Source organism: Microtus ochrogaster, chromosome 5 (assembly GCF_000317375.1).
Source record: "Microtus ochrogaster isolate Prairie Vole_2 chromosome 5, MicOch1.0, whole genome shotgun sequence".
NCBI lineage: Eukaryota > Metazoa > Chordata > Mammalia > Rodentia > Cricetidae > Microtus > Microtus ochrogaster.
In genome coordinates this window covers 15,395,287-15,421,471 of record NC_022012.1, presented here as the reverse complement: position 1 = coordinate 15,421,471, position 26,185 = coordinate 15,395,287, and the positions used below count along the sequence as shown (strand labels likewise).

The following is a 26,185-nucleotide window of genomic DNA, read 5'->3' as shown; positions in this document are numbered from 1 at the left end:
CTGATGTGGATGGAGGTGTGCCGGAAGGGGTGATAAATGGATGGTAGCCAGATCAATGGACACGTGTCCTGGGGGTCTCACCATCCACCCGGGCATTTTTTAAAAATATTTTTAATGATTTATTTAACTTTATTTTATGTGCATTGGTGTGAAGGTGTCGGATCTCGTGGAACTGCATTTTCAGGCAGTTGTGAGCTGCCATGTGGGTGCTGGGAATTGAACCCAGGTCCTCTGGAAGAGCAGTCAGTCAATGACTTGACCGCCAAGGCATTCTTGATACCAAAAGAAAATCAGAAAAAAAAGAAAAAAAAAGAAAATCAGACAGGGCATCTGTCACACCTCAAGTTCTGCCTTTCCCAGCCTCAGAAGCAGTATCAGCGTTGCTGCCGACGACGCCGTTTACCTGGCCGCCTCCCCTTTAAGACGCGCTCACCTGACTGCCTCCCCTTTAAGACACGCTCACCTGGCGGCTCACCTGGGTGAGGGCGCTTCCGCAGGAAGAAGGAAGCTGCGCGCTGCCTCTCCCTCTCGCTCCCGCCTCTGAGCTTCACCGGCTGCCACCATGTCGGCCTCGGCAGTCTTCATTCTGGACGTCAAGGGCAAGGTGAGGTAGGGGGCAAGGGATCGAGGGACCCCGGGAGAGGCCGCTGGCGCAGGTCCCGGAGCCGGGGACCCGCCCCCTCCAGCCAGCGTCTGCGGCAAGGGGTTTTACTTCTTGCCTTACTGTTTCCCTATATGTACAATGCGAATAAGAAAGATCCCTACCATATGAGCGCCCTGAACCAGTGAGCACAGCCCTTCTGCAAACCATAGAGCTCAATAACTCGCACAGTGTAACTCTCCGGAGAGGAAGGCCTTCACTTTCTCCTTGCAAGCTGCCAGTCCCTTCTCCAGTGGCCTTCATAGCAGTAGATGAAAATAAGAGCCCTGTAATAAAAGGATAAAATATAAAGTAATGAAATGGACAGGGCCGGGCATGTGCTTCAGTTGTGAGCTGGCTAGATTTGATCCCAGAGCGCTGTATAAACACCTGTAATTCCAGCACTTGGGGGGTGGAGGCGGAAGGCTCAGGAGACCAAGAGAATTTGAGGCTACATGACACACTGCCTCAAAATCAAACAAACAGCCACTTGGTGACCTGAGTTTCAGCCTCGAACCCAAATAAGGGAAAAGGAGAAAACCCATAAATTATCCTCTGACCACATACACACTAGCCATGAACCCACACTGCTGCACATACATTGTGCACACACAAAAAACAGTGTATGTGAAAAAACAATTAGGCCTCGGGAGGCAGGCGGATCTCTGAGTTCGAGGTCAGCCTAGTCTACAAAGCAAGTTCCAGGACAGCAAGGGCTCCCCAGAGAAACTTGTCTTGAAAAACAAAAACAAACAAGCAAACAATAAGGACAGTGGAAGGAACCATATCAAGTACTGTGTACCTGTAAACCTCGCTACTCTGGAAGCTGAGGCAGGATGACCTGAGCTCAGGAGTTCAAGGCCAGCCTGGGCTACAACAACAAGACAAAACAAAGAAATAAAATACTCTTGAACAAGAACAGTTGATGAAGAAGGGTTCAGGTCAGCTTGTCTACTTTTTGTGGCCATGGTTTAAAGCCCCTACTTTCTCAGTCTAGAAAATGGAGACAATGACACCTGCCTCAAGACTAGGGAGGCGTGGAGGGGGAGCTGTGGTTGGAATGTAAAATGAAATGGAAAAAATACATTATATATAAAAAAGACTGAGGCAGGCACTGGACCCCTTAGCAAAGGTTCCTCCTCTTCCGCAGTGGTGGGATAGAACCCTAGCTAACCACACAGCACCTCTAGGCCACGTTGTAATCCTCTTCTTACTTGTTCTTGTTGTTGTTTGGTTTTCAAGATAGGGTTTCTCTGTGTAGCCCTGGCTGTCTGGGAACTCTCTCTGTTGACCAGGCAGACCTCGAGCTCAGAGATCCTCCTGCCTCTGCCTTCCTAGCGCTGAGATTAGCGCTGAGATGTGCACCACCACTACCCGGCGCTCTTCTTGTCCTCCTACATGTGGGTGCTGGGGACGACCCTCTGGCCATCGGCTTGGTGGCAAGCCCTTCTTCTCCCTCTGAGCTCCGTCACTGCCCCCTCTCTAATGTTTGCTTTGAGATGGTTGAGTTACCCAGGCCTGCTTCAGATTCACTCTGTAGCTTAGCCATCCTCCTGTCTCAGGCTCTCATCCAGCCTCCCTGACTGATGCTGGATTGACTTTTGCAGTGCTGAGGATGTATGCAAGGACTTCATGCATGGTAGGCCAGTCCTCTACTGCCGAGCTCTACTCAAGCCCCTCATCCTTTGTCTTCTGTTTTGAGGCAGAATCTCATGTAGCCCAGGCTGGCTTTGAACTTCTGTACAGCCAAGGATGGCCGTGCACTTCTGATCCTCCTGCTACCACCTCCTACTATCCCCAGTGCAGCACTCATTAGTAGAAAGTTGTTGACCTTCATATGGACCCAGTATACTTTTAACTGTGGGTCTTATGTACCCACTTAACAGGCACAGAAACTGAGGCATACAGAAGTAGAGCCTTACCTATGCCACTTAGGTAACAAGTCTTTGGGAATTAGACACTGAGCATGACATGGCAGCAAACACCTGTAATCTCAGCATTCAAGAAACCAAGGCAGGAAGGATTGAGAGTTTGAGACCAGCTGGATCTCCATAGAAAAAATATCTAATAAATAAGAAAAGAAAAAGAAAGATAGGCTAAGGATATAGTTTAAATGGTAGAGTTTATTTTGTTGTTGTTGTTTTTTGTTTTCGAGACAGGGTTTCTCTGTAGCTTTGGAGCCTGTCCTGGAACTAGCTCTGTTGAAGACCAGGCTGACCTCAAACTCACAGAGATCCGCCTGCCTCTGCCTCCCGAGTGCTGGGATTAAAGGCGTGCGCCACCACAGCCTGGCTGGTAGAGGGTTTGTCTTCATAGCTCTAGCTAGGTGGAAGCAGGAACACCAGGACTTCACAGTCACCCTCAGTTACAAGGCTGGCCTGGGCTATGTGAGCTACTCTCTCCCCATCCCCTCCATAAAACAAAATAGAGGCCAGGTGTATATGGGGAAGAAGGACGGTTAGAGAAAAGAGAATATGCCATCCTAAGGCCCCTGAACCCTGGGTCTGGGTACTGGTGATGGCTGAGTCCTTTCTTCTTATCCGTAGCCCCTGATTAGCCGAAACTACAAAGGTGACGTGCCCATGACGGAGATTGACCATTTCATGCCACTGCTTATGCAACGTGAGGAGGAGGGTGTGCTGGCCCCGCTGCTGAGCCATGGCCGAGTACACTTCTTGTGGATCAAACACAGCAACCTCTACTGCATCCACCCCATGCTGGGCAGGAGTGCCAAGAACTTGATCTAGAGGGCAGGCAATGTACTGAGACCAGTTTACACAGTGCATGGGGTAAGGGGTAGGAGAAATGGGGTGGGGGACTTCAGGAGACATGTAGCACCCCTCCCTCGAAAATGGCTCTTTTTCCTTAACCTTACTGTACCAGTGGTGGCCACCACGCTGAAGAACGCCAATGCCTCTCTGGTGTACTCCTTTCTGTACAAGACTGTGGAGGTAGGTACTGGCCTCTCATTGGTAGCTGGTCTGTCTGTCTACTTGTGCTCTCCCCTCCCCCATGACATGCCCATTAAAGCCTTCTCTCTCCTCTCACTACTGGATTAAGAAGAGTCACCCCCAGATTTGAGTTTGGGGCCTAGTCCCATTTCCCTGCTCTTTCTGTGCCTACAAACCCAATAGGAGTGCTGTTGTAACAGGAAGGGAAGAAAGGGATAGGAAAGGGGGCCTTGGAGGTGAAGTAATACAGAGGGCAAGGTGAACAAGGCCCTGAGGTGTGCATAGAGTGGAGGCTAAGGGGTTTGAGCAGAACAAGGTTCAAATGAGGAGATGCAGGTTGAGCATCGGTGTGCTCGGTGCTGGGTGTGCCCCGATGTTGGATGTTTCAGATGTTAGAACCTTTTAGATGTGTAGCGAGACATCCCGGGGATAGAGCAGAGACTTCAGGAAACAAGCTTGTGTCTTTCATGTATACATGTGTACTTTATATACATCTGGAAGTTTGTTTTATTTCATTTTATTGGTTTTCTTTTCAAGACAGGGTTTCCCTGTGTAACAGCTCTGATTGTTCTGGAACTTACTTTGTAGACCAGACTGGCAAACATCTTCCCTAGCGCTGGGATTAAAGGTGTGCACCATCACTGCCCAGCCGAAAATAATTTTTAAATCCTTTAAAATTTATTTTTATCTGTATGGGTGTGCTAGAATGTGCATCTGTGAACCACATGCCCAAGTAGGCTGGAATAGAGCATTGGATCCTTTGGGACTGGGGTTAAAAGATGGTTTGAGCTGTTATGTAGGTGCTGAGAATCAAACCTGGGTCCTTGGAAGAGCAGCCAGTGCTTTGAATGACTGAGCTAGCTCTGCAGCCTCTGGAAGGCCATCATTATTTTTAGTTGTTTGTTTGTTTGTTTATTTATTTATTGCCATATAGTGGTGTCCAAGCCTTTAATCCCAGTACTTGGGAGGCAGAGGCTGGTGAATCTCTATGAGTTAGAGACTAGCCTGGTCTACAGAGCAAGTTCCAGGACAACCAGGGCTATGAAGAGAAGCCATACACAGACATACAAAAAGGAAGGAAGGAAGGAAAAGAAAAAGAAGAAGAAAAAGAAAAAAAGCTGTCTCCCCACCCTAGCAACCATTAGTGGCCTATAGATCCCCAGAAGTGGTGGTGTCTCCTACATCCCTCTCCGTAATAGGATGCTGACTGCTCAATTTAGTTCAGGTAGTCATGTCCGTGTATTTATTTTTGAGACAGGCTCTCTTGCAGCCCAACTGACTTTGAACTTCCAGGCACAGGTATACCTAGTTTTTTATTGGAATGTATTACATGTATTCAGTTAGTTCTTTGTGTGTGTGTGTCTGTGCACTGGCACATGTGTGTGCACATGTGTGTGAGGTATGGGTGTGGAGATCAGGAGACAGCTAGCCTTCGGCACATGGGTCCCAGGGTCATCAGGTTTGGTAACGAGTGACTGCTTGCTAAGCCATCTGTCTCGTCTGTTTTTCTTTGGTGTTGGTTTGACCATTGTGAGCTGCTGTCTTGGTGCTGGGCACTGAACCTGGACACAGTGCTTTTAACCCCTGAATGTCTCTCCAGCCCCAACTTTTTTGTTTGTTAAGACAGGGTCTCTCTATTTAATCCTGGAACTTACTCTATAGCCCAGGTTGGCCTTGAACTCAAAAAGACCCCTTGTCTCTGCCTCCTGAGTTCTGAGATTAAAGACAAGAACCACCATACATGGCCTCCACACTTTTTTTCTTAGGGAGAACAAGATGGATCAGACCTCTCATTCTAGAGCTTTGAAGGCTACAGCAAGAGGATGGAAAGTTCATGCCCAGCCTAGGTTCCATAGCCAGACCCTGTCTCAGAGCAACAGTCTGGAGTGTTGGGGTGTAGCTCCTTTGTAGAGCCCCTGCATAGAATCCCCAGGGAGGGGCTAGGGTGTTGCTCATTTGTAGAGTCCTGACCTAAAGCAAGGTGCTGGTTTCTTCCAACCCCTGTACCATCCCCACACCCAGAAAACCCATTGTAACCCCTCTAGCTGTCAGTCTAGATTCTTCGAGGTGTAGGTTTCCGCTGCTGTTTCCTTCCCACGCTGACATGTTGGATATGACTGACCCCATCACCTGTGGCTATCACTTTTCCTCATTAAATTGCTCCATGGGAGAGAGCCTGTCTCTGTTTGCAGCCCAGGCACAGAGTAAGTAGGTGGTCCATACTAGCTTACTGGCTGAGTGTGTTCCCTGGGACCCCACACCCAGGTCTTCTGTGAGTATTTTAAGGAGCTGGAGGAGGAGAGCATCCGTGATAACTTTGTCATTGTGTACGAGCTGCTGGACGAGCTCATGGACTTCGGCTTTCCGCAGACCACAGACAGCAAGATCCTGCAGGAGTGAGTACGAGAAGGTGCCTGTGACCGGGAGGCTACTCCCTCTGAGGGGTCCCTGGTTTAGCTGAGACCCTCACTGCTCTTCCCAATAGGTACATCACACAACAGGGCAACAAGCTGGAGACAGGCAAGTCTCGAGTACCATCCACAGTCACCAATGCCGTGTCGTGGCGCTCCGAGGGGATCAAGTACAAGAAGAATGAGGTCTTCATTGACGTCATCGAGTCTGTTAACCTTCTGGTGAGCTTCTGTGCCTCATGTCCTGGGGGCAGGAGGGGGGACTCTGTACCTGTTGACACCCCACATTGGGATACCCCCTTTGCAGGTCAATGCTAATGGCAGTGTCTTGCTCAGCGAGATTGTGGGCACCATCAAGCTGAAGGTGTTTTTGTCTGGGATGCCAGAGCTGCGGCTGGGCCTCAATGACCGAGTGCTCTTTGAGCTTACTGGCCGTAAGATTGGGGGGGAACCCCTTCCCGGGGAGGGGCTACCCCTAGACAGAGGCCAGTTCTGAGATAAGTGTTCACATGCTCTCTCATAATGGAGCCTTGCGTCTCAGCAGCAAAGTTCACCTAGCAAATGCTTTCTTTGTTAATGAGAGCTGCCTGCTGACCAAGCCCATTTCTGGCCTTGACATTCTAGTGGGAGCAGACAGGTTAATAATATTTAAACATCTCACAGACAGACAGAGTAATCCATGTTGTAATGTCAGCACTCTGGAGGCTGAGGCAGGAAGGTGAGGAGTTCAGTGTCATCTGGTTAGGGTAGCAGATGGGTTATAAGAAATGGGCAGAGGTAAATGGTTGCCGCACTAAGAATGCTAAGGGGGTCTAATCAACAAGTTCCAGGCCAAAAGAGAAATGCTGTCTCAGGAAAAAAAAAAAAAAAAGGTGGATGTCACCTGAGGAAAGACACCTGGTATTGTCCTCCGGTGTCAATGTATACATGTATACACGCATACAAATGTACACACACACACACACACACACACACACACACACACACACACACACACTGTAAAATAAAGCCAAACAACAAAAGCCAAGTCAAGCCAAGCATAGTGTTACATAAGAGTAATCCCAGAATTTGGGAGGTAGAAGCAGGAATCAAGGTAATTCTCAACTACTTAGTGAATGTGAAGCTGTTCTGGGCTACATAAAACCCTGTCTCAAAAGATCATACCAAGCACACCTTTCATACTAGCACTCAGGAGGCAGAGGCAGGCTGATCTCCACGAGTTCAAGGCCAACCTGGTCTACAGAGTGAGTTCCAGATCAACCAGGGCTCCACAGACAAATCCTGTCTTGAGGAAAACCCAAACCAACCAACCAGCCAAACAAACAAACAAAAACCAGGCATTGGAGACTGGAGAAATGGCTCAACAGTCAAGAACACTGTCTGCCTTTCCAGGAGACCCAGCACCCACATGGTAGCTCACAACTGTAACTCTAAGATCTGACACCCTCACACAGCCGTACATGCAGGCAAAACGCCAATGCACATAAAATATAAACAAACAAATAAATAAAAAAGGAGGCATAGAAGCCAGGCAGTGGTGGCGCACACCTTTAATCCCAGCATGTAGGAGGCGGAGCAGGTGGATCTTTGTAAATTCCAGGTCAACCTGGTCTACATAACAAGATCCAGAACAGCCACGATTATATGGTGAAACCCTGTCCCCAAAACAAATCAAATACAAAGGGTATGCATGGTGGTATTTATCTGCTCTGTGACACTGGAGGAGATCCCCAGAGTGCTCTGGCCAGCCCTGCTTGCTAGTTTGTGAGTTCCAGGTTGAATGAGACACTTTGTGTCAAAAGATAAGACAGTGGGCTAGAGAGAAGGCTGAACAGGGAAATCACTTGGCCACAAACACAGTGACCTGAATGAGATCCCTAAACCCACACAGAAAAACCCAGAAGTGCTGGTGTACATCTGAAATCTCAGCATTCCGTTTAAAGATCTATTATTTATTTATTCATAAATTCATTAATTTATTTATTGTTTTTTTCAAGACAGGGTTTTTTTTCCTTTCCTTTTCCTTTTCTTTTTTTTTCCTTGAGTGGAGCCAGTCCTGGAACTAGCTATGTAGACCAGGCTGGCCTCGAACTCACAGAGATCCACCTGCCTCTGCCTCCCGAGTGCTGGGATTAAAGGTGTGTATATTACCATTGCCCAATTCCTTTTAAAGATTTTGTTTACATGTTTATTTGTTCATTTATTATGTATATGGGTATTTTTTTCTGTATGCGCACCATGTCTATACAGTACCCACAGAGGCCAGAAGAGGGTGTCAGCCCCCATTAAGGTGCTGGGAATTGAACCTAGATCCTCTTCTAGAGCAGCCAGTGCTCTTTTCCCCTGAGCCATCTTTCCAGCCCCACGAAGTCTAATCACTAATGTATGCAGTGGAGGTTGAGACAGGAGGATCTTCCGGAAGCTCACAGGCCAGCTAGATTGAACGGCGTGGAGGCTTGACATGGTGGGAGGGATGAGGCGTGGCAGCCACACACCTATGCTCACACATCCACAGCAATGTGTTAAACATGAAAAGGGCCGGGGCTCAGTAACCAGGACCCACATAGTGGAATGAGAGCGCTGACTTCTACAAGCTGTCTTCTGACCTCCATTTGCACTGGGGCACGCATGTCCCACCCCCCAAGTAAATAAGTAAATGTAATAATAATTTAGGGAAGAACCTCTGGTTTCCACATGTACACATGAATTCATATAATGCATACATACACACAGTATGCTCACAGTACAAAGGGAAAATTAGAGCCTGGAGAGGCTCCCAGTGTCTGAGGACTTTTCTCGCTCCTGCAGAGGATCTGAGCGCCTACTTCAGGTGGTTTACAACCATTTATAACCCCAGCTCCAGGAGCTCTGACACCATGTTTGACCTCTGTGAGCACCAAACACGCTTACACACGCAATCACTCAGACACACAAACCTCCATCTAATTAAAGGTACTAAAATTTGTACTGGGCATGGTGGCTCATGTGTTTAATCCTACACCTGGGATGAAGAGATGGGTGGATCTCTAATTTGGAGGCCAGCCTGGTCTACACATGGAATTTTAGGACAACCAAGGCTATGTTAGACTGTCTCAAAAAAACAAAAATTAAAAAAAAATCTTGCTAAAATTTTTAGAAGAATAAAATGAAAATAAAAAACAGAAGATTGGGGTGGGAGCCAGACGCTGGGCTTCTGTTTCAGGTCCCACCACTACCACTCAGCCTAGACCCTGGGCCTCCTCTGCAGACTTGGGGAAGGTAGCACCCAGTAGGAAAGGTGGGGTGGAGCACACTCCTCAGCCCCAGGGTCACTCTGCTTTTTCCACTCTGAGTTTCAGGGAGCAAAAATAAGTCTGTGGAGCTGGAAGATGTGAAATTCCACCAGTGTGTGAGGCTTTCACGCTTTGACAATGACCGAACCATCTCCTTCATCCCCCCGGATGGGGACTTTGAACTCATGTCTTATCGCCTAAGCACCCAGGTGAGATGGGGCCCAGCCTGACACAAAGGAAGTGGTGGGCAGTGGATCAAGGGCAGGAGTCAGGATCTCTGAGCACTGCCTTCTCTGCCTGCAGGTCAAACCCCTGATCTGGATCGAGTCAGTCATTGAGAAATTCTCCCACAGCCGAGTGGAGATCATGGTCAAGGTGAGCTCTGGGAGGAGTCTTTCTCCGCACAGGCACCATGTTTTTAACTCTTTTTTCCTTAACTTTGTGTGTGTGTGTGTGTGTGTGTGTGTGTGTGTGTGTGTATGTGTGTGTGTGTTTTACCTGCATGCATGTCTGCCATGCAAGATTTGCCTGCCTTGTGCCCACAGAGACTAGATGAGGGCACTGGATCCCCTGGAACTGGAGTTATAGATGGTTGTGAGCCTCCATGTGGGTTCTGAGACTCAAAGTGGAGTCCTCTGGAAGAGCAGCTAATGTTCTTAACCCCTGAGCCATCTCTTCAGATCTTTGCAAGATCTCACGCTGTAACCCTAGATGAACTCCCTGTGTAGACAAGAATGGCCTCAAACTCAGAAATCTGTTTGCCTCTGCTCCGCCTCCCAAGGGCTGGGTCTAGAGATGAATGATCTTCTCAGCCCTTATTTGTTTAAATTTTGTTTTTATTTTATGTGACTGGGTGTCTTAGAGTTTCTATTGCTGTGAGGAGACAGCATGACCACAGTAACTTTTTTTTTTGACCACAGTAACTCTTACAAAGAAAACATTTAATTGGGGTGGCTTACAGTTCAGAGGTTTAGTCCATTATCATCATAGTGGTACATGGCATTGTGTCTGCAGACATGGTGCTGAAGCTGAGAGTCCTATATCTTGATCCACTGCAACAGTAAGTGATCTGAGACACTGGGCATGGACTGAGCATGTGTGAGACCTCAAAGCCCGCCTCCCCAGTGACAGCTTCCTCCAAGACCACACCTACTCCAGCAAAGCCATTTATTTATTTATTTATTTATTTACTTTTTGAGACAGGGTTTCTCTGTAGCTTTGAAGCCTGTTCTGGAACTAGCTCTTGTAGAACAGGCTGTCCTCGAACTCACAGAGATCCACCTGCATCTGCTTCCTGAGTGCCGTGCACCACCACGCCTGGCTATTTTTTTCTTTCTTGAGACAAGTTTTTTTTTTTAAATATTTATTTATTATGTATATAATATTCTCCCTATGTGTGTGCCTGCAGGCCAGAAGAGGGCATCAGACCTCATTACAGATGGTTGTGAGCCACCATGTGGTTGCTGGGAATTGAACTCAGGACCTTTGGAAGAGCAGGCAATGCTCTTAACCTCTGAGCCATCTCTCCAGCCCTTGAGACAAGTTTTCTTTGTGAAGCTTTAGAGCCTGTCCTGGAACTCACTGTGTAGAACAGATTAGCCTTGGACTCACAGAGATCTGCCTGCATCTGCCTTCCAAGTGCTAAAATTAAAGGCATGTGCCACCACTGCCCAGGTAGTTTTTCTTTCTTTTCTTTTCTATTTTCTTTTCCTCCTTTTCTTTCTTTCTTTTTTTGAGACAAGTTCTCTCTATGTAGCCCTGGGTTGTCCTGCAACTTGCCAAGTAGACCAAGTTGGTCTGAACAGAAGCCAACTCACAGAGATCTGCTTGCCTTTGCCTCCTGAGTACTGGGATTAAAGGCGTGCACTGTTGCCGCCACCACCCAGTTTATGACATTTTCATAATTTATATGATGTGATAGCTTGAATGTAATTGGCCCCATAAACTCACAGGAAGTGACTTTGCTACAGTAGGTGTGGCCTTGTTGTGTCACTGTGGAGGCGAGCTTTGAGCTCTCACACATGCTCAGTCCATGCCCAGTGTCAGCTCACTTCCTGTCGCCTACACATCAAGATGTAGGGCTCTTAGTGTTTTGTTGTTGTTTTGTTTTTTTTTAGGTTTCTTCCTTGTTTTTTGTTTTGTTTTGTTTTTGTTTTTTAAATATTTATTTAGTTATTATGTATACAACATTCCATGTATGCCCGCATGCCAGAGAAGGGCACCAGATCTCCTTATAGATGGTTGTGAGCCACCCTGTGGTTGCTGGGAATTGAACTCAGGACCTTTGGAAGAGCAGCCAGTGTGCTCTTAACCACTGAGCCATCTCTCCAGCCCCTCTTTTCTTTTTTTTTTTAAATTTATATTTATTGAGCTCTACATTTTTCTCTGCTCCCCTCCCCGCCTCTCCCCTTCCCTTCAACCCTTCCCCAAGGTCCCCATGCTCCCAATTTACTCAGGAGATCTTGTCTTTTTCTACTTTCTACTTCCCATGTAGATTAGATCTATGTAAGTCTCTCTTAGTGTCCGCATTGTTGTCTAAGTTTTCTGGGATTGTGGTTTGTAGGCTGGTTTTCTTTGCTTTATGTTTAAAACCACCTATGAGTGAGTACATGTGATAATTGTCTTTCTGTGTCTGGGTTACCTCACTCAAAATAATGTTTTCTAGCTCCATCCATTTTCCTGCAAAATTCAAGCTGTCATTATTTTTTTTTAATATTTATTTATTCTTTATACAATATTCTGTTTGTGTGTATGCCTGTAGGCCAGAAGAGGGCACCAGATCCCATTACAGATGGCTGTGAGCTACCATGTGGTTGCTGGGAATTGAACTTAGGACCTTTGGAAGAGCAGGCAATGCTCTTAACCTCTGAGCCATCTCTCCAGCCGGTCATTATTATTTTTTTTTTGACCCTGAACACTGTCTCTATAGTCCAGGCTAGCCTTGAACTTGACATCCTCCTGCTTCAGCCTCCAGAGTAGCTGGGATCACAAGCACCCAACACTAATCTTGCTCAGGTTGAATTCTTTTTGCCTCCTTCTCTCTCCTGACAGGCTAAGGGGCAATTTAAGAAGCAGTCAGTGGCCAATGGCGTGGAAATATCTGTGCCCGTACCCAGCGATGCAGATTCCCCACGCTTCAAGACCAGTGTGGGCAGTGCCAAGTATGTGCCCGAGAAGAATGTTGTCATTTGGAGTATCAAGTCCTTCCCTGTGAGTATTAGGAAAGGTGGGATCCAGGGTGAGAGGGGCTTTAGTGGTGGTGGGGCCTGCCTGCACCACATGAGGACCTCATCAGTATGCACATGGCTATCATGGAGGCTGAAGAAGGGGGTACACTAGATGTGTGACTGTGTCTGCCTTCCTTCCAGCTGGGAGGTGGAGGCAGGAGGATTAAAAAAAACACATAACTACTTCAAGTCTAGCCTAGGCTACATGAGATTCTGTTTGAAAACCCAAACCAAAGCTGGGCGATGGTGGCGCACGCCTTTAATCCTAGCACTCGGGAGGCAGAGGCAGGTGGATATCTGTGAGTTCGAGACCAGCCTGGTCTACAGAGCTAATTCCAGGACAGGAACCAAAGCCACAGAGAAACCCTGTCTCGAAAAACCAAAAAAATAAAAAAATAAAAAAAAAACCAAACCAAACCAAGGTGGAGAAACTGAACCTTCCTGAAATAGCATCTCCCTTCCCCATAAGTCTTTAGGGATACGGCTTTGGTTCCTGGTGTTTCCTTCATAGACTCAGCTCATCTGTGAAATGGGATGTGATAATTGACCCACATTCTTTTTGCTGATATTGTTGTTTTTGTTTTTTAGACAGGGTCTCCACTGTATATCCATGACAGGCCTAGACTCACTATGTAGACCAGGCTGGCCTCGAACTCACAGAGATCTGCTTGCCTCTGCCTCCCAAGTGTGTGCTATCATGTCCAATTGTGACCACATTCTCCACATTCTGAGCACTAGTGGCTTTATTCTGTGGTAATTTCGTGTGTGTGTGTGTGTGTGTGTGTGTGTGCATGCATGTGTGCACCATGGGGTGCTGGTGGAAACCAGAGGATAACTTATAGGAGTTGGTTCTCTCCTCCCCAATGGATCGAACTCAGGGTGGCAGGCTTGGCTGGAAGTGCCTTTCTTGCTTCATAATCTTGACAGTCTTTTATTTTTTTTATTATTGACTTTTTAATTTTTGCTTGTTTGTTCGTTTTTTGTTTTTTAAGACAGGGTTTCGCTGTGTAGCCCTGGCTGTCTTGGAACTCACTGTGTAGACCAGGCTGGCCTTGAACCCACAGAAAGCCACCTACCTCTGCCTCCAAAGTTCTGGAATTAAAAGCATGCGCCACCACTGCCCAGCTGACTTTTTAAATCTTTTCATATGTGTAAGTATTTTCCCTGTATATAGTATGTGCATCATGTGTGCACCTTGTGCTCATGGAAGTCAGAGAAGACACTGGATCCCCGGCACTGAAACTGAGCTGGTTGTGAACCGCCTTGTGGCTTCTGAGAACCAAACGTGGGTGGTCTGGGAGAGCAGCAAGTGCTCTTCCCCACCGAGTCATCTCCAATCACATCTTTACTCTTTTGAGACAAGGTCTCTGTGACCTCCCTCTCTCTCCTACGTGCCAGGAGCACAGGTACCGCCACACCTGGTTCATGTGGTGCTGGGTATGGAACCCAGAGTAGCACTACCAACTAAGTCGTAGCTGCACCTCAGGGTTGGTGATTCATGCATGCATGTCTACGTGAGAGTGAGACATGGGGGCTGAACACCCTATTGTTCTACCTCTGTTCTGCGCGCCCTTGGTTTCTTTTTGTTTTTTGAGACAGGATTTCTCGGTGTAGCTTTGGAGCCTGTCCTGGAACCTTGCTCTGTAGATCAGGCTGGCTTCAAACTCACAGAGATCTGCCTGCCTCTGCCTCCTGAGGACCATTGGTTTCTTGACACAAGGTCTCACTCTGTGCCCCAGAGTGGTCTTGAACTTGTATTCTTTGATTCTCTTGCTTTAGTTTCCAATGTAACTGGAACTATGGACCTTTGCCATTGAACCCAGCCACCGTTAGATTTGACCTGTCTGTTTTCTCCAGTTGAGGGACAGGAGTTAGACTTTTCCTATGGGTCTCAGCGAGCCCTCTTAACTTTGAAATTTGTATGATGGATGATCCTCTGTGGAGGCTGCTGTGAGGGTTGTCGGAGAGACAGAGGCAGACCACCCACAGAGTCTGATGCCTCTGTGTCCACAGGGTGGCAAAGAGTACTTGATGCGTGCCCACTTCGGACTCCCCAGCGTGGAAACTGAGGAGGTGGAGGGCCGGCCACCTATTGGGGTCAAGTTTGAAATCCCATACTTTACCGTTTCTGGCATCCAGGTGAGGCTCCAATCACCTCTCATCTCACATCTTACTTATTCATTTGAGCTTTTATTTATTTTATGTGTATCAGCGTTTTGCCTGCTTATGTCTGTGAACCACGTGTATACAGTCCCTGTGGAGGTCAGAAGGTGTCAGATCCTCTGGAACTGGAGTTACAGAGTGTTTTATTCTAACCTGGGTCCTCTGGAAGAACAGCCAGAGTGCTCTTAACCACTGAGACATCTCTCCAGCCCCCGTTTTTGTTTTTTTGAGACAGGATCTCACTGTAGCCAGGCTGACCTGTAACTCACTTTGTAGGCCAACTGGCACTGAACTCAAGCAGAGACCTGCCTGCCTCTGTTTCCAGAGTGCTCAGATTGGAGGCGTGTGTCCCCACAGCAGGTGTTATTAGTTTGTTTGGAACCCAAGCTAGCCAAGGATTCACTCTGAGTCCAGGCTGGTCTCAGACTCACCTCACAACCCAGGTTGGCCTTAAGTTTAGAATATCCTTCTGTCTAGATTCCCAACTCTAGGATGAGAGTCTTAGGATGTGTTCCCATGCCAGGTCCCCACCTCTTTGTCTTCTGCTCTGAATGTTGCCTCTTCTGTTCTCAGGCTGGGGCTCTCCCCTCTCTGCCTCCCCTTGCTCAGTCACTATTCACCGGCCCTCCCCCGCCCACAGAGTATTCTCTATTCTCTTGTCCTGTCCCCAGCTCTGTCCTGTATTTTCTCTCTGTACTTCCCTTTCCCTACTGGCCTGGATCACTCCCTCTTTGTGCTTGTCATGCCCAGCTTGTGTCATTTTGTATCCTAAAGTATGCCCTGTGTATTCTCTTGACACAGGCCATCACTTTTCCCCCCACCAAAACCCCCCCATGCCAGGACTGAACCCAGGGACGGGCTAGACAGGGACTCTCCCACGACTCGGACCCCAGCTCCTCACCAGTGACTCTGGAAGGAAGCTCTACTGCTGAGCTACATCCCTAGTTCTTGGCCACTCCTTTTTTTGTTTTCCAGGTCCGTTACATGAAGATCATCGAGAAAAGTGGGTACCAGGCCCTGCCCTGGGTTCGCTACATCACCCAGAGTGGGGGTAAGAGCCTGGCTCTCTGGGACAATGAGCTATACAAGGAGATGAAGGACATGGGGACTGATGACTTTGATGATATTTCGGACAGTTCCAAAACAGCATGTTTTGCCCCAAACCCTTCCCTTACCATGCATGCTTCCTTGTGCTTCAGCTTACACATCTTTAAAATGGGGTGGCGGGCTGGCTTCATGGTGACCATAAGGTCTGAACAAGATGGTGACACTTAGCACTTATGCTGCCTGCATATGGTCCTGGTGATCAGAGGAAGGCGCTTGTGTGGAACTCATCCTGATCTAAACAAGGTTTTTTTTTTAATTAATTTATTTTTTTTATGGCAATAGGATGGAAACCAGGGCTTACACGCAATAGTTAGGAAATCTACCATCCAGCCACCCATGTCTCAAACCTGTAAGCCTTAAGCACTGTGAAATATTTCCAGGGGTAATTTTGTGCGTTGGGACCCAGGATAGATTTTGTGGGTGTTGGAGGACTCTATTTCCCCTTTCTCGGTTCTAAGATGGTCCCTGCTCATCTTTTTCTGCAGATTATCAGCTTCGTACCAGCTAAAAAGGAGAAGTGGGGATTTGAACATGAGGCTTCTCTCTCCCCAGATCTGAACTGCAGACTATAGAGAGATGGTGTGTGTGTGTGTGTTCATGCTGGGTTAGGGCACTGACAACACATTCTGGCAGCCAGCACCTGGTACCTCTCACTCAGCTGTCTAGACTGGAGCTCTCCCATCCTGATTTTACATGTAGAGGGCCAAACAGCCCCTCCCCCTCCACGAGTGCCTTCTTGCAATGACCTGCCTTGGGCAGCTCTGGGCTGCTGAGCCGAGGCCCTGCTGGCCCTCCATCTGAGCTTTAGGTGTCATTGAAATAAATCTAACAGCTGTGGATGTGCTTCTTGGCTATGGACTGGGACTGACCATAAGTCGCCAATCTTGCACCCTGCTTCCTCTGCACCCTCCCCTTCGTTCCCTATCTCTCTATGGTTCCCTCTGTAGCCACCAGAGGTCACTCTAAAATCCCGCAGTCCATAACTGCCCCACTTAACCCTGGTGCCCTTCCCATCTTGTTAAAAGTGGAAGGTGTCTGTTTTGCACACCACTCCGCAGCCACCTGCCCACCTTCCCACCCACCCATTCTCCCTTTCCATCTCATCACACACTCTGAACCTCAGGGCGTTTGCTCATGTATATTTTTCTTTTGATTTTTTTTGGGGGGGGGTGTTTCAAGACAAGGTTTCTCTGTGTAACAGTCTATGCTGTCCTGGAACTCGGTTTGTAGACCAGACTGGCCTTGAATTTACAGAGACTCACCTGCCTCTGCCTCCCAAGGGCTGATATTAAAGGTGTGCGCCTGGATGGTTTTGTTTTGTTTTTTTTTTTTTGAAGACAAGGTCTGACTGTCTTTCATTACTCCTTTTGCCTCTGCCTGGTGTAGGTGCTGGGAACCAAACTTGGGTCCTCTGGAAGAACAGGATGTCTTTCAATGGATATGACTTGTCTTCTGTCTTGCTTTCCTGGATTTTTTTTCTTTTTGGTTTTTTGAGACAGGATTTCTCTGTGTAGTTTTGGAGCCTGTCTTGGAACTCACTTGGTAGACCAGCCTGGCCTGGAACTCACTTGGTAGACCAGCCTGGCCTCAAACTCAGAGATCCGCCTGCCTCTGCCTCCCAAGTGCTGGGATTAAAGGCCCCCCACTGCCTGGCTCTGGCTCCAGCTCCAAGACCCTTTCTTTTTCTTTTTTTTTTTTTTTTTTTGGTTTTTCGAGACAGGGTTTCTCTGTGGCTTTGAAGCCTGTCCTGGCACTAGCTCTGTAAGACCAGGCTGGTCTCGAACTCACAGAGATCCGCCTGCCTCTGCCTCCTCCAAGACCCTTTCTAAAAAAAAAAAAAAAGCCCCCTCCTTTAATCCCAGCACTGATGGTAGAGGCAGATGGTTGGTTATCTGTGAGTTGTTCCAGGACAGACAGGGCCATAGTCAGACTCTGTCTCATAAATTTAAAGCAAACAAAAAAATATATGAAGGCGCGCACCTGACCGCCAGGAGGCCGTTCCTCTTGCACAGCAGTAAAATGAATGAACTAAGTTCCCGACTCATAGTAAGAGCTCATTAGGACTTCCGGGGTATGTAAATAAATAGAATATTCCAGTTCTGAGAGCTTCCAGTCCTGCCTCCATTCCTCCCGGAGGCGCTAAAGACCCAGGATCAGCCCGCGCTAGCCTGTCTCCAACTTCTTTCCTGGGGTCAGTTAAAGCTTCCCTCTCTTTCCCGCCCGTCGGGTTTGAAAAACCAAACACCCTGCGGTGGCGGGCAGCCCGGTTGCTGCCCTCTGGCCAATCACGAGGCGCACCACCTCTATGGGCGAGACAAACCTTCCCGGCAACGCACTCTGATTGGCTGGGTCCCCGGTGGGCGGGGCTTACGGAGGTCGGGCGCTGGGCAAACCGGCTCCCGCTACTGTGTTGCGAGTTCGTAAGAAAACAAGGACGCTCTAGGCGGGGCGTGTGACGCGCTCCTTCGCCTGCTGACGGCTGACTACAGCGGCCGGTGAGAGCGGCTCGGAGCAGACCACGCCCGCCCAGGCCGAGGAGGGAGGGTGAGTATGGGGAGACCCGGCCCAAGGGGCGGGCGCCCTAGGGCTGGGCGGGGTTCCTCGCCTCCTCTCCTGGTGACAGGGGGAGGAGCCGGGTGCGAGAACCGGGTCGTAAGGGACCGAAGGGTCTGCGGCCGGGGAGTCACCATAGAGTAGGCCCCAGTGGCTCTGCAGCTCCAGGGAAGGGAAGCCGTAGTGTTCTGATCCAGCGCTTGCTGGTTCCTCAGCCTTGACCTGGACTGGGCTTGGGACTGGGTGGGTTTCACAGACCACCCGTGTCACGATGCTTCTGGAAGAAGTCCGCGTCGGCGACCGGCTGAGTGGCGCAGCGGCCCGTGGCGACGTGCAAGAGGTGCGCCGCCTCCTGCACCGGGAGCTGGTGCATCCCGACGCCCTGAACCGCTTCGGCAAGACGGCCTTGCAGGTGAGGCCTGGCTGACAGCCGGCTCCCACATCGCATCCTTCCTAGTCTCCTGACCGGGTTGGTGAGGTGATCCCCTGAGCACCATTCCTTGTTTGCACCAATGTTGGGTGGGGTGGTGCGGACTGGGTGGGGGAGGGGATGACTTTTCAGCTCTAAAGAATTCCTAGTCATCAAGCCTAGAAGATTCAGTTTCGCTGCAGACCTTTATTCCGCGGGTGGGTTGGGGTTCAGCTTCTTTTCATGCCAGCCCTTGGGGACAGCTCATTTCTTGGGACTTCTAAAAAGACATTCGAGTAGGAGATAGCCATTTTTTGTAGGAGTCCTTTTTAAGGGTCTCTGGTTATTTGGGGGTGAGGAGAAGTCTTCATTTCTGAAGGTGGTTTGGATTTTTTTTTCAATCTTCTGAGCGTCCCAGTTACAAAAATTCCCTATTGCTTGAAGACCCCATAATGTGGGGTGGCATTTATGGGGGGTTCCACTTCTACATGGATGCTCATACATTCTGAAGATCATGCCTATGTCTAAAGAAGTTTTCCCTGGACAAAGGGGACCCAAATTCCCTAGAGCATCTTTTTTCGTAAAAATTCTAAGTAGTTCTCAGAAGATAGGTGGAGTTGCATTACCTGAGGGATTTAGCAGTTCTAGGATCTCCCATAGCCCTCTTCCTGAGAGAGGCTCCTTGAGAGTTTTCTTTTTGTTGTTGTTTGTTTTGCTTTTTTCGAGACAGTGTTCCTAAGATAGCTTAGGAACCTGTCCTAGAATTTGCTCTGTAGACCAGACTGGCCTCGAACTCACAGAACTCACAAAAATCCACTTGCATCTGCCTTCCAACCACCGCCCAACTACTTTAGAGTTTTTATCTTCACTTCCTTTCCCCATTCCCCTTCCTTTCTATTCTCTTTGTTTTTGTTTCTTCTTCATTAATTTTTTATTATTATTATTTCTGAGAGGTCTCACTCTGTATATCAGGCTGGCCTTAAATTTGAGGCTATCCTCCTATTTGGGCCTTCCAAGTGCAGGGATTACAGGAGTGGTCCCAATGCCTGGCCCCTTAAAGTTTCATGAGAGTCACTTTTGTAGTTAGGGTCTTTTGTATCTTCAGTGAGCCTTGGGTGTGCGTGATCCGGGTCCTAAACAGCTTCCTGGATGGGGGGGGGCTGTCTTTCCTGGGGTGTCCCTGTTCACTTCACTGAAGGACCCCTTCACTGTCACTCTGGATTTGTTTTCCAGTGGGAACCTCCTAACTTTCTGCTCCCTACCCCCATAGGTCATGATGTTTGGAAGTCCAGCAGTTGCTCTGGAACTCCTGAAGCAAGGCGCTAGCCCCAATGTCCAGGATGCCTCTGGTACCAGTCCAGTGCACGATGCAGCTCGCACCGGGTTCCTGGACACCTTGAAGGTCCTGGTGGAGCATGGTGCTGATGTCAATGCCCTGGACGGCACTGGTTCGCTCCCCATCCATCTGGCGATACGAGAGGGCCACGCCTCCGTGGTCAGCTTCCTAGCTCCTGAATCTGATCTCCATCACAGGGACTCTTCGGGTCTCACCCCCCTGGAGTTGGCCCGGCAGAGAGGGGCTCAGAACCTCATGGACATCCTGCAGAGGCACATGGTGATCCCAGTGTGACCCGGGGCCACTGTCTCCAGCCAGGGAGCCTCACAGGGTTAAGAGTCAACAAAAGGAGGAAAGAAACTTTCGCTCCTCACTCCTTCAATTGAAGAAAGGAGTGGGAGGAGCTGTCTGTGGTTTATTGGTGTTGGTTTCTTGAGTGAGTGTGTTTGGGGGACGTTTCTCTTTGTTTTTCTCATTCCATTTGGTGTGTTTGACAGAGAAGGGGCTCCTACCGGCAATAGCCACCTAAACGGTTCAGTTTTCCCTGCACCTGGCTGCGGAGACCTCAGGGCAGAGGTTTAAAGCCCTAGCCTCAGAGTGAGGTCATCACCTCCTGAACTCCTGGAAGCTGGTGACCTTGGCAGGCTGTGCACAGAGACCTGAAGTGTGAGCCACCTACTTTGGACATGGGAGGGGGGAGGGGAAAACATTTGGAATCAGTTAAAAGAATAGTGAGTGTTAATCTTTTTCTTGGAAGTTTGTTTTCCAGTCTGTTGTACAAAGTTTGAAATATATATATTTATTGCTTTATGGAAAGAAACTGTTTTGTGTGGTCATTTAATGTTTTGGCTCATTACTTTAAGACTTAGGCATGATGACGGATTTGGGAGTATGGGATGGGGTATTCGGAGTTTCAGGACGTGGGTGTGATGAAACTGGAGGGATGGCGTGGCTGTGGGAGTTGTGGGGCGAAGGGACGACACGGTCATTTCCAGGGCGTCAGGGTAACTGAGCTGGGTGGGGCAGCTGTCGGGTGCTGTCGGAACGGAAGGGAGGCAGGAAACCGCGAGTGGAGAAAGGGGCCCCCAGATGTCAGCTGGGTGCCGGGAGCCGGCAGGGTGGAGGAGGGTGGGCGGTGGCTAGTGGCCTTTCCCCGTAGAGGCTTGGCCCGTGGGTGTGGCCTGCAAAGCAAAGGCCAACAGGATCCCGGAAGGTCGGGGGTGGAGCCAGGTGCGTCGGTCCAGGACCTGCTCCTTTAAGAGACGTTCTCAGCCGTCGTGCCTAGAAGAGGTCACACCGGGAGGGGGAGGGGGAGGTTGTGCGCGTGCGCACTAGGCCGCACAGCCGCCATGCCGGAACCACACGGCTCTGCGTCCCTGAGGGTGAACGCAGCTTTTGCCGCACGCTACAGCCGTTACCGGGAGCGTGAGGAACTGCAGCGGCGTGAGTGAGGGGCGCCTGCGCAGGCCGGGATGTGGGGCCCTGGGGGAGGGTGCATCAGGTGATGGTGGCTGTGGGGAACCCGTGTGTACCCCACAGTGAAGGATCGCTATGGGGATCCGGACGGCGGCGGCGACTCCAGCTCCGAGTCTGACTCCAGCGACGAGCATGTGGTAAGGTTCTGCCCCAGGCTTCCCATCTTACCTAGATGTACTTGGGCTTTCCCTGACCCGGCTGGGTTGTCTGGGAGCGTTCAAGACTCGCCTCCATCCTTTGAGTGACAGGCATTTCCCCCCAGCCCAGGAATCACCCTTCTTTCTGGAAGAGAGCTCAAACCTCCCACCCACTGATCTCTCTGGGGTGCTATATCCTAAGGGTGAATTTATCTCCTAACCCCTTGAGTGACAGATTTTCCCTTCCTAGCAGTCACTAAATCTTCCTGCTTTCCTTACTTGGCTTCAAGCCTCAAGCCTCGCACAGAACTCCTACTTAGATACACAGAGGGAGTCTGGCCCTACGCTCATAGGGTCACACAGGCACATCCCGAGACCTGCATCCCAGTCCCTTGAGAAACAAGCAACGTTCTCCCTGTACCTAGGGAATTACCAAATCCTCCCTGCTTCCCCAAGAGGACAGAGCCCCTTACCTTAATCACATAGGGGCTATGGGAACCTTAGGACCCATACCCTAGTTCCTTGAGTTACCAGCAGCACCCGCCCCATGTCTAGAAGACACCAAATCCTCATTACTTGACTCCAGGCCGCCCATCAATTTGCAGGAGGTAGCTTCCCCTAACTCAGTAGAGTCCCAAGGCAGTTTCAAGACACCTCCCCCATCCCTTACGTGACAGCCAGTGCCTTACCCATCCCTAGGGATTGTCACATCTCCTGTGATATGACTTTATCCTCCATCATCACAGATTGACCCCACATCTTGATTAGTGGTCCAACCCTTCTGTCCCCTAGGGACCACTCTTCCCATTCCCCATGGAGCAGCCCTGTCTGTCCACAGCAGCTTTAACCGTGGCCTTCTAGTGGTCCACCCAAGAGCACTCCCAACGCACCTGCTCTGTTGCCCAGCCTGTCCTTTTCAGGACAGACCTCCATGTCCTGCTCTCTTTCTGCCCACACACGCCCAGCGCCATACCTGCCTCTCTTCATCTGGACTCCTCTTCCTCCCCCACGGGTCCCTGCTGCATCTGTCCTCCTCAGCAGCCCCTACTCACGCTGTGCCGGCCTTCCTTCTGAAAGTCAGCTCTACTCCTTTTCCTGCTCTAGGAATTTGACCCCCAGCAGGAGAGAGACTTTTACAGGACCCTGTCCTTGCTGAAGAAAAAGGACCCCCGAATTTACCAGAAAGATGCTACCTTCTATCAGAGGACAGGTATGGAGGGGGCTGCTTCTCTAAGTACCACAATGTTGATGGAATTCAATTGTTTTCCATCCTGAGTGAGGTGGCAGACACCACAGTGGCGGTGAATAGGCCATAATCCCATCACTGGGGAGGCAGAGGCAGGCAGGTCTCTGTGATTTTGAGGTCAGCCTGGTCTACACAGAGTGAGTCCAGGACAGCCAGGTTATACCGAGAAACCCTGTTTGAAAAGTCCAGACAAAGCAAAGTGAGTGGATGCATTTGAGGAATGTCACGGGCAAGGTGACCTCTGGCATCCACGTGCACTTAAGAAAGCTATCTTTATGAATTTATAAGTCTAAAATACCAGGCCAGAAATGCTTGCTTGCTTATTTATTTATTTATTGAGGTCATTTCTCAAGCCAGGCAGTGGTGGTTCAAGCCTTTAATCCCAGTACTCGGCAGGCAGAGGCAGGCAGATCTCCGTAAGTTCGAGGCCAGCCTGGTCTGCAAACTGAGTTCTAGGACATCTCCAAAACTACAGAGAAACCCTGTCTCAAAAAACAAAAACCAACAACAAAAAAAAGGATCATTTCTCATGTAACCTAGACTAGCTTCTAACTTATTATGTAGCCAAGAATGTGAATGAACTTCTGATCCCCCTGCCTCCATCCTCCTGAATACTAGAGTACTGAATGGGTGTGTGCCACAGAACTGAAATTGAACAAAGAGCCACGGACTTGATAGGCAAACTATCAATTTAGCTATATCTGCACCTAAAGATTTTGTTTGGTTGATTGGTTTTTTTTTCTTTTGTACATAGTGAGTTTTAGTCTAGCCTGGGCTACATTATACTCTGTCCCTGGAAAAACAAAGGTAGAATTAGGATGGTTTACGATTTTATAATTGGAAGTGACTGGCAGGGATTCAGAACTCATGTCTGCTCCCAGCCCTGCCCATGGGATTCTCTGCCTGGGGAAGAGGGCAGTTAGGGCAACAACAGTTATCTTTTCACTGGCCCACAGCCGAAACCTCGTCTTCAGAGAGTGAGGAGGAGCCAGCAGCCTCGGGCAAGCAGAAGAAAGTCGAGCCCATGTACCTGAAGGACTACGAGAGGAAGGTCATCTTAGAGAAGGAGGGGTAAGGAGGCCCTCAGCCCACCTGTTAGCCGCCAGCTCTCTGGGGACCATGAAGTGTTTTGGGGTGGTTTTGCTGGTGGTGGGTTTTTGTTGTTGGTTGTGGTATATTTTTGTTTTGTGACAGGGTTTCTCTGTGTATCCTTGGCTGTCCTGGAACTCACTCTATAGACCAGGCTGGCCTCGAACTCAGGGATCCATCTGTTCCTTCCTCCCGAGTTCTGGGATTAAAGGCATGTGCCACTATATCTGATCTTTTTAACATTCTTAATTTTATTTATTTATCATTCTTTTTAATTTTTTTTTATGTGCATTGGTGTTTTGCCTAAATTTATGCCTGTGTGAGGATGCCAGATCCCCTGGAATCGGAGATATAGACAGTTGTGAGCCACCATGTGGGTGCTGGGAGTTGAATCAGGACCTCTGGAAAAGCAGCTAGTCCTCTTAGCTTCTGAACCATCTCTCCAGCCCCCAATTTAACATTCCGAATTTGTTTATTTTCCATAGTACACGTTCAAGTTGGATAAATTCTGGAGTCTGTTTTCCGCTTCCACCATGTGGGTGCCAGTGATCAAATCTCAAGTCTGCAGGTTTGGCATTAAAAGCCTTTACCTGAGCTGGGCAGTGATGGTGTACGCCTTTAATTCCAGCACTCAGGATGCAGAGGCAGGTGGATGTCCATCGGTTTGAGGCCAACCTGGTCTACAGAGTGAGTTCTAGGACAGCTAGGACTAAACAGTGATATCCTGTCTCAAAACACAAACAAACAGGGCTGGAGAGATGGCTCAGAGGCTAAGAACACTCACTGACTGTTCTTCCAGAGATCCTGAGTTCAATTCCTAGCAACCACTGGTTCTGGTTCCCTGTATTGACATGCAGGCATACTTGGAGGCAGAATGTTATATACATAATAATAAATCTCTTTTAAAAAACAAACAAACAGCCGGGGCAGTGGTGGCACACGCCTTTAATCCCAGCACTTGGGAGGCAGAGGCAGGCAGATCTCTGGGAGTTCGAGACCAGCCTGGTCTACAGAGCTAGTTCCAGGACAGGCTCCAAAACCACAGAGAAACCCCGTCTCGAAAAACCAAAAAAAAAAAAACCAACCAACCAAACAAACAAACAAACAAAAAAAAGCCTTCACCTGCTGAGCCATCTTGCCAGCTCTGTTTATTATTATTGTAGGGAGAAGAGTGGCTGGGCCCATGTGCTCGTGCCACAGCATGTATATGGAGCTCAGAGGACAGCTCTGGTATCCATTCTCTCCTGCCTTTATATGGGTGGGGCCCAGTTCTTGAATGCAGGTGCTCTGGCTTGCATAGCTTGGGAGGCAGAGGCAGACTGATCTCTGCTAGTTTGATATCAGCCTGGTCTTCATACTAGATCAGCCAGGGCTACCTAGTGAGAGCCTGTCTGCAAAAAAGAGAGAAGGGAAGCCCAAGACTACATAGTAAGGGGAATCCCTTGGAGCAGAACCTCAGTGTTCTGCCCTCAGTCTTAGGCCCCTCCCACCAGGAGCTCAGAGCAGTTCCTCACCGCATGGGGTCAGAGACAGTAGGGCCACTGAGAATATATATGTAGGTCTGTGTACTGCTAAACCCATTGCAATTAGAAATCACTGAAGATTGAGGCCAAACATGGAGATGCTCAACTCTAAGAACTCAAGAGATAAAAGTAGGAAGATGGAGGGGGCTCAAGAGCTGGCTCAGTGGTTAAGAGTACTGAATTATCTTCCAGAGGATCTAGGTTCAGTTCCCAGCACCCATATGGCAGCTCCAGCTGTTTCTAACTCCAGTTCCAGGGGACCCAACATCCTCACATAGACATACATGTAGGTAAAACACCAATGCATGTGGAATAAAAAAGTAAAAAATAAATAAAAACTTAGAGCCAGGCTGTGGTGCTGCATGCCTTTAATCCCAGCACTTGGGAGTCAGATGGATCTGTTGAGTTTGAGGCCATCCTGGTCTCCATAGTGAATTCCAGGATAGCCAGAGAAATACAGAGAATAGAAACCTTGTCTTACACACACACACACACACACACACACACACACACACACACACACCAACAACAACAACAACAAAAACAAAAAGAAAGTAGGAAGATGGAGAGTCTGGGCCAGCCTCCACTGTGTGGTGACCTGTGGGAGGATTAGCAGGTAATGGTGCTTCAGTCCCTGAACTGACC

General features: G+C 48.9%; 3 protein-coding genes across 3 annotated transcripts in view; all 3 read left to right on the top strand.

The window, feature by feature from the left end:
- Nucleotides 1-493: 493 nt before the first annotated feature.
- Ap1m2 (adaptor related protein complex 1 subunit mu 2) lies at nt 494-16,556 on the top strand. Its single transcript, XM_005346891.2, has 12 exons — nt 494-604; nt 3,187-3,343; nt 3,524-3,591; nt 5,857-5,987; nt 6,077-6,224; nt 6,310-6,436; nt 9,341-9,483; nt 9,578-9,649; nt 12,326-12,484; nt 14,515-14,640; nt 15,640-15,715; nt 16,257-16,556. Exons 1-12 carry the CDS (start codon nt 563-565, stop codon nt 16,277-16,279), a joined length of 1,272 nt encoding a protein of 423 aa, XP_005346948.1. The 5' UTR covers nt 494-562; the 3' UTR covers nt 16,280-16,556.
- Nucleotides 16,557-18,209: 1,653 nt separating this feature from the next.
- Nucleotides 18,210-20,880, top strand: Cdkn2d (cyclin dependent kinase inhibitor 2D). Its single transcript, XM_005346887.2, has 3 exons — nt 18,210-18,315; nt 18,581-18,736; nt 20,004-20,880. The coding sequence occupies exons 2-3, from the start codon at nt 18,596-18,598 to the stop codon at nt 20,361-20,363; spliced, it is 501 nt and encodes a 166-aa protein (XP_005346944.1). The 5' UTR covers nt 18,210-18,315; nt 18,581-18,595; the 3' UTR covers nt 20,364-20,880.
- A 494-nt stretch (nt 20,881-21,374) lies between these two features.
- The window catches only part of Kri1 (KRI1 homolog), a 14,869-nt gene continuing 10,058 nt past the window's right edge, over nt 21,375-26,185 (top strand). The window contains exons 1-4 of the mRNA XM_005346886.2: nt 21,375-21,512; nt 21,609-21,682; nt 22,787-22,892; nt 23,885-23,999. Of these exons, the coding sequence (XP_005346943.1) occupies nt 21,419-21,512; nt 21,609-21,682; nt 22,787-22,892; nt 23,885-23,999 (389 nt within the window). The 5' untranslated portion in view covers nt 21,375-21,418. The remainder of the gene's footprint in view (nt 21,513-21,608; nt 21,683-22,786; nt 22,893-23,884; nt 24,000-26,185) is intronic.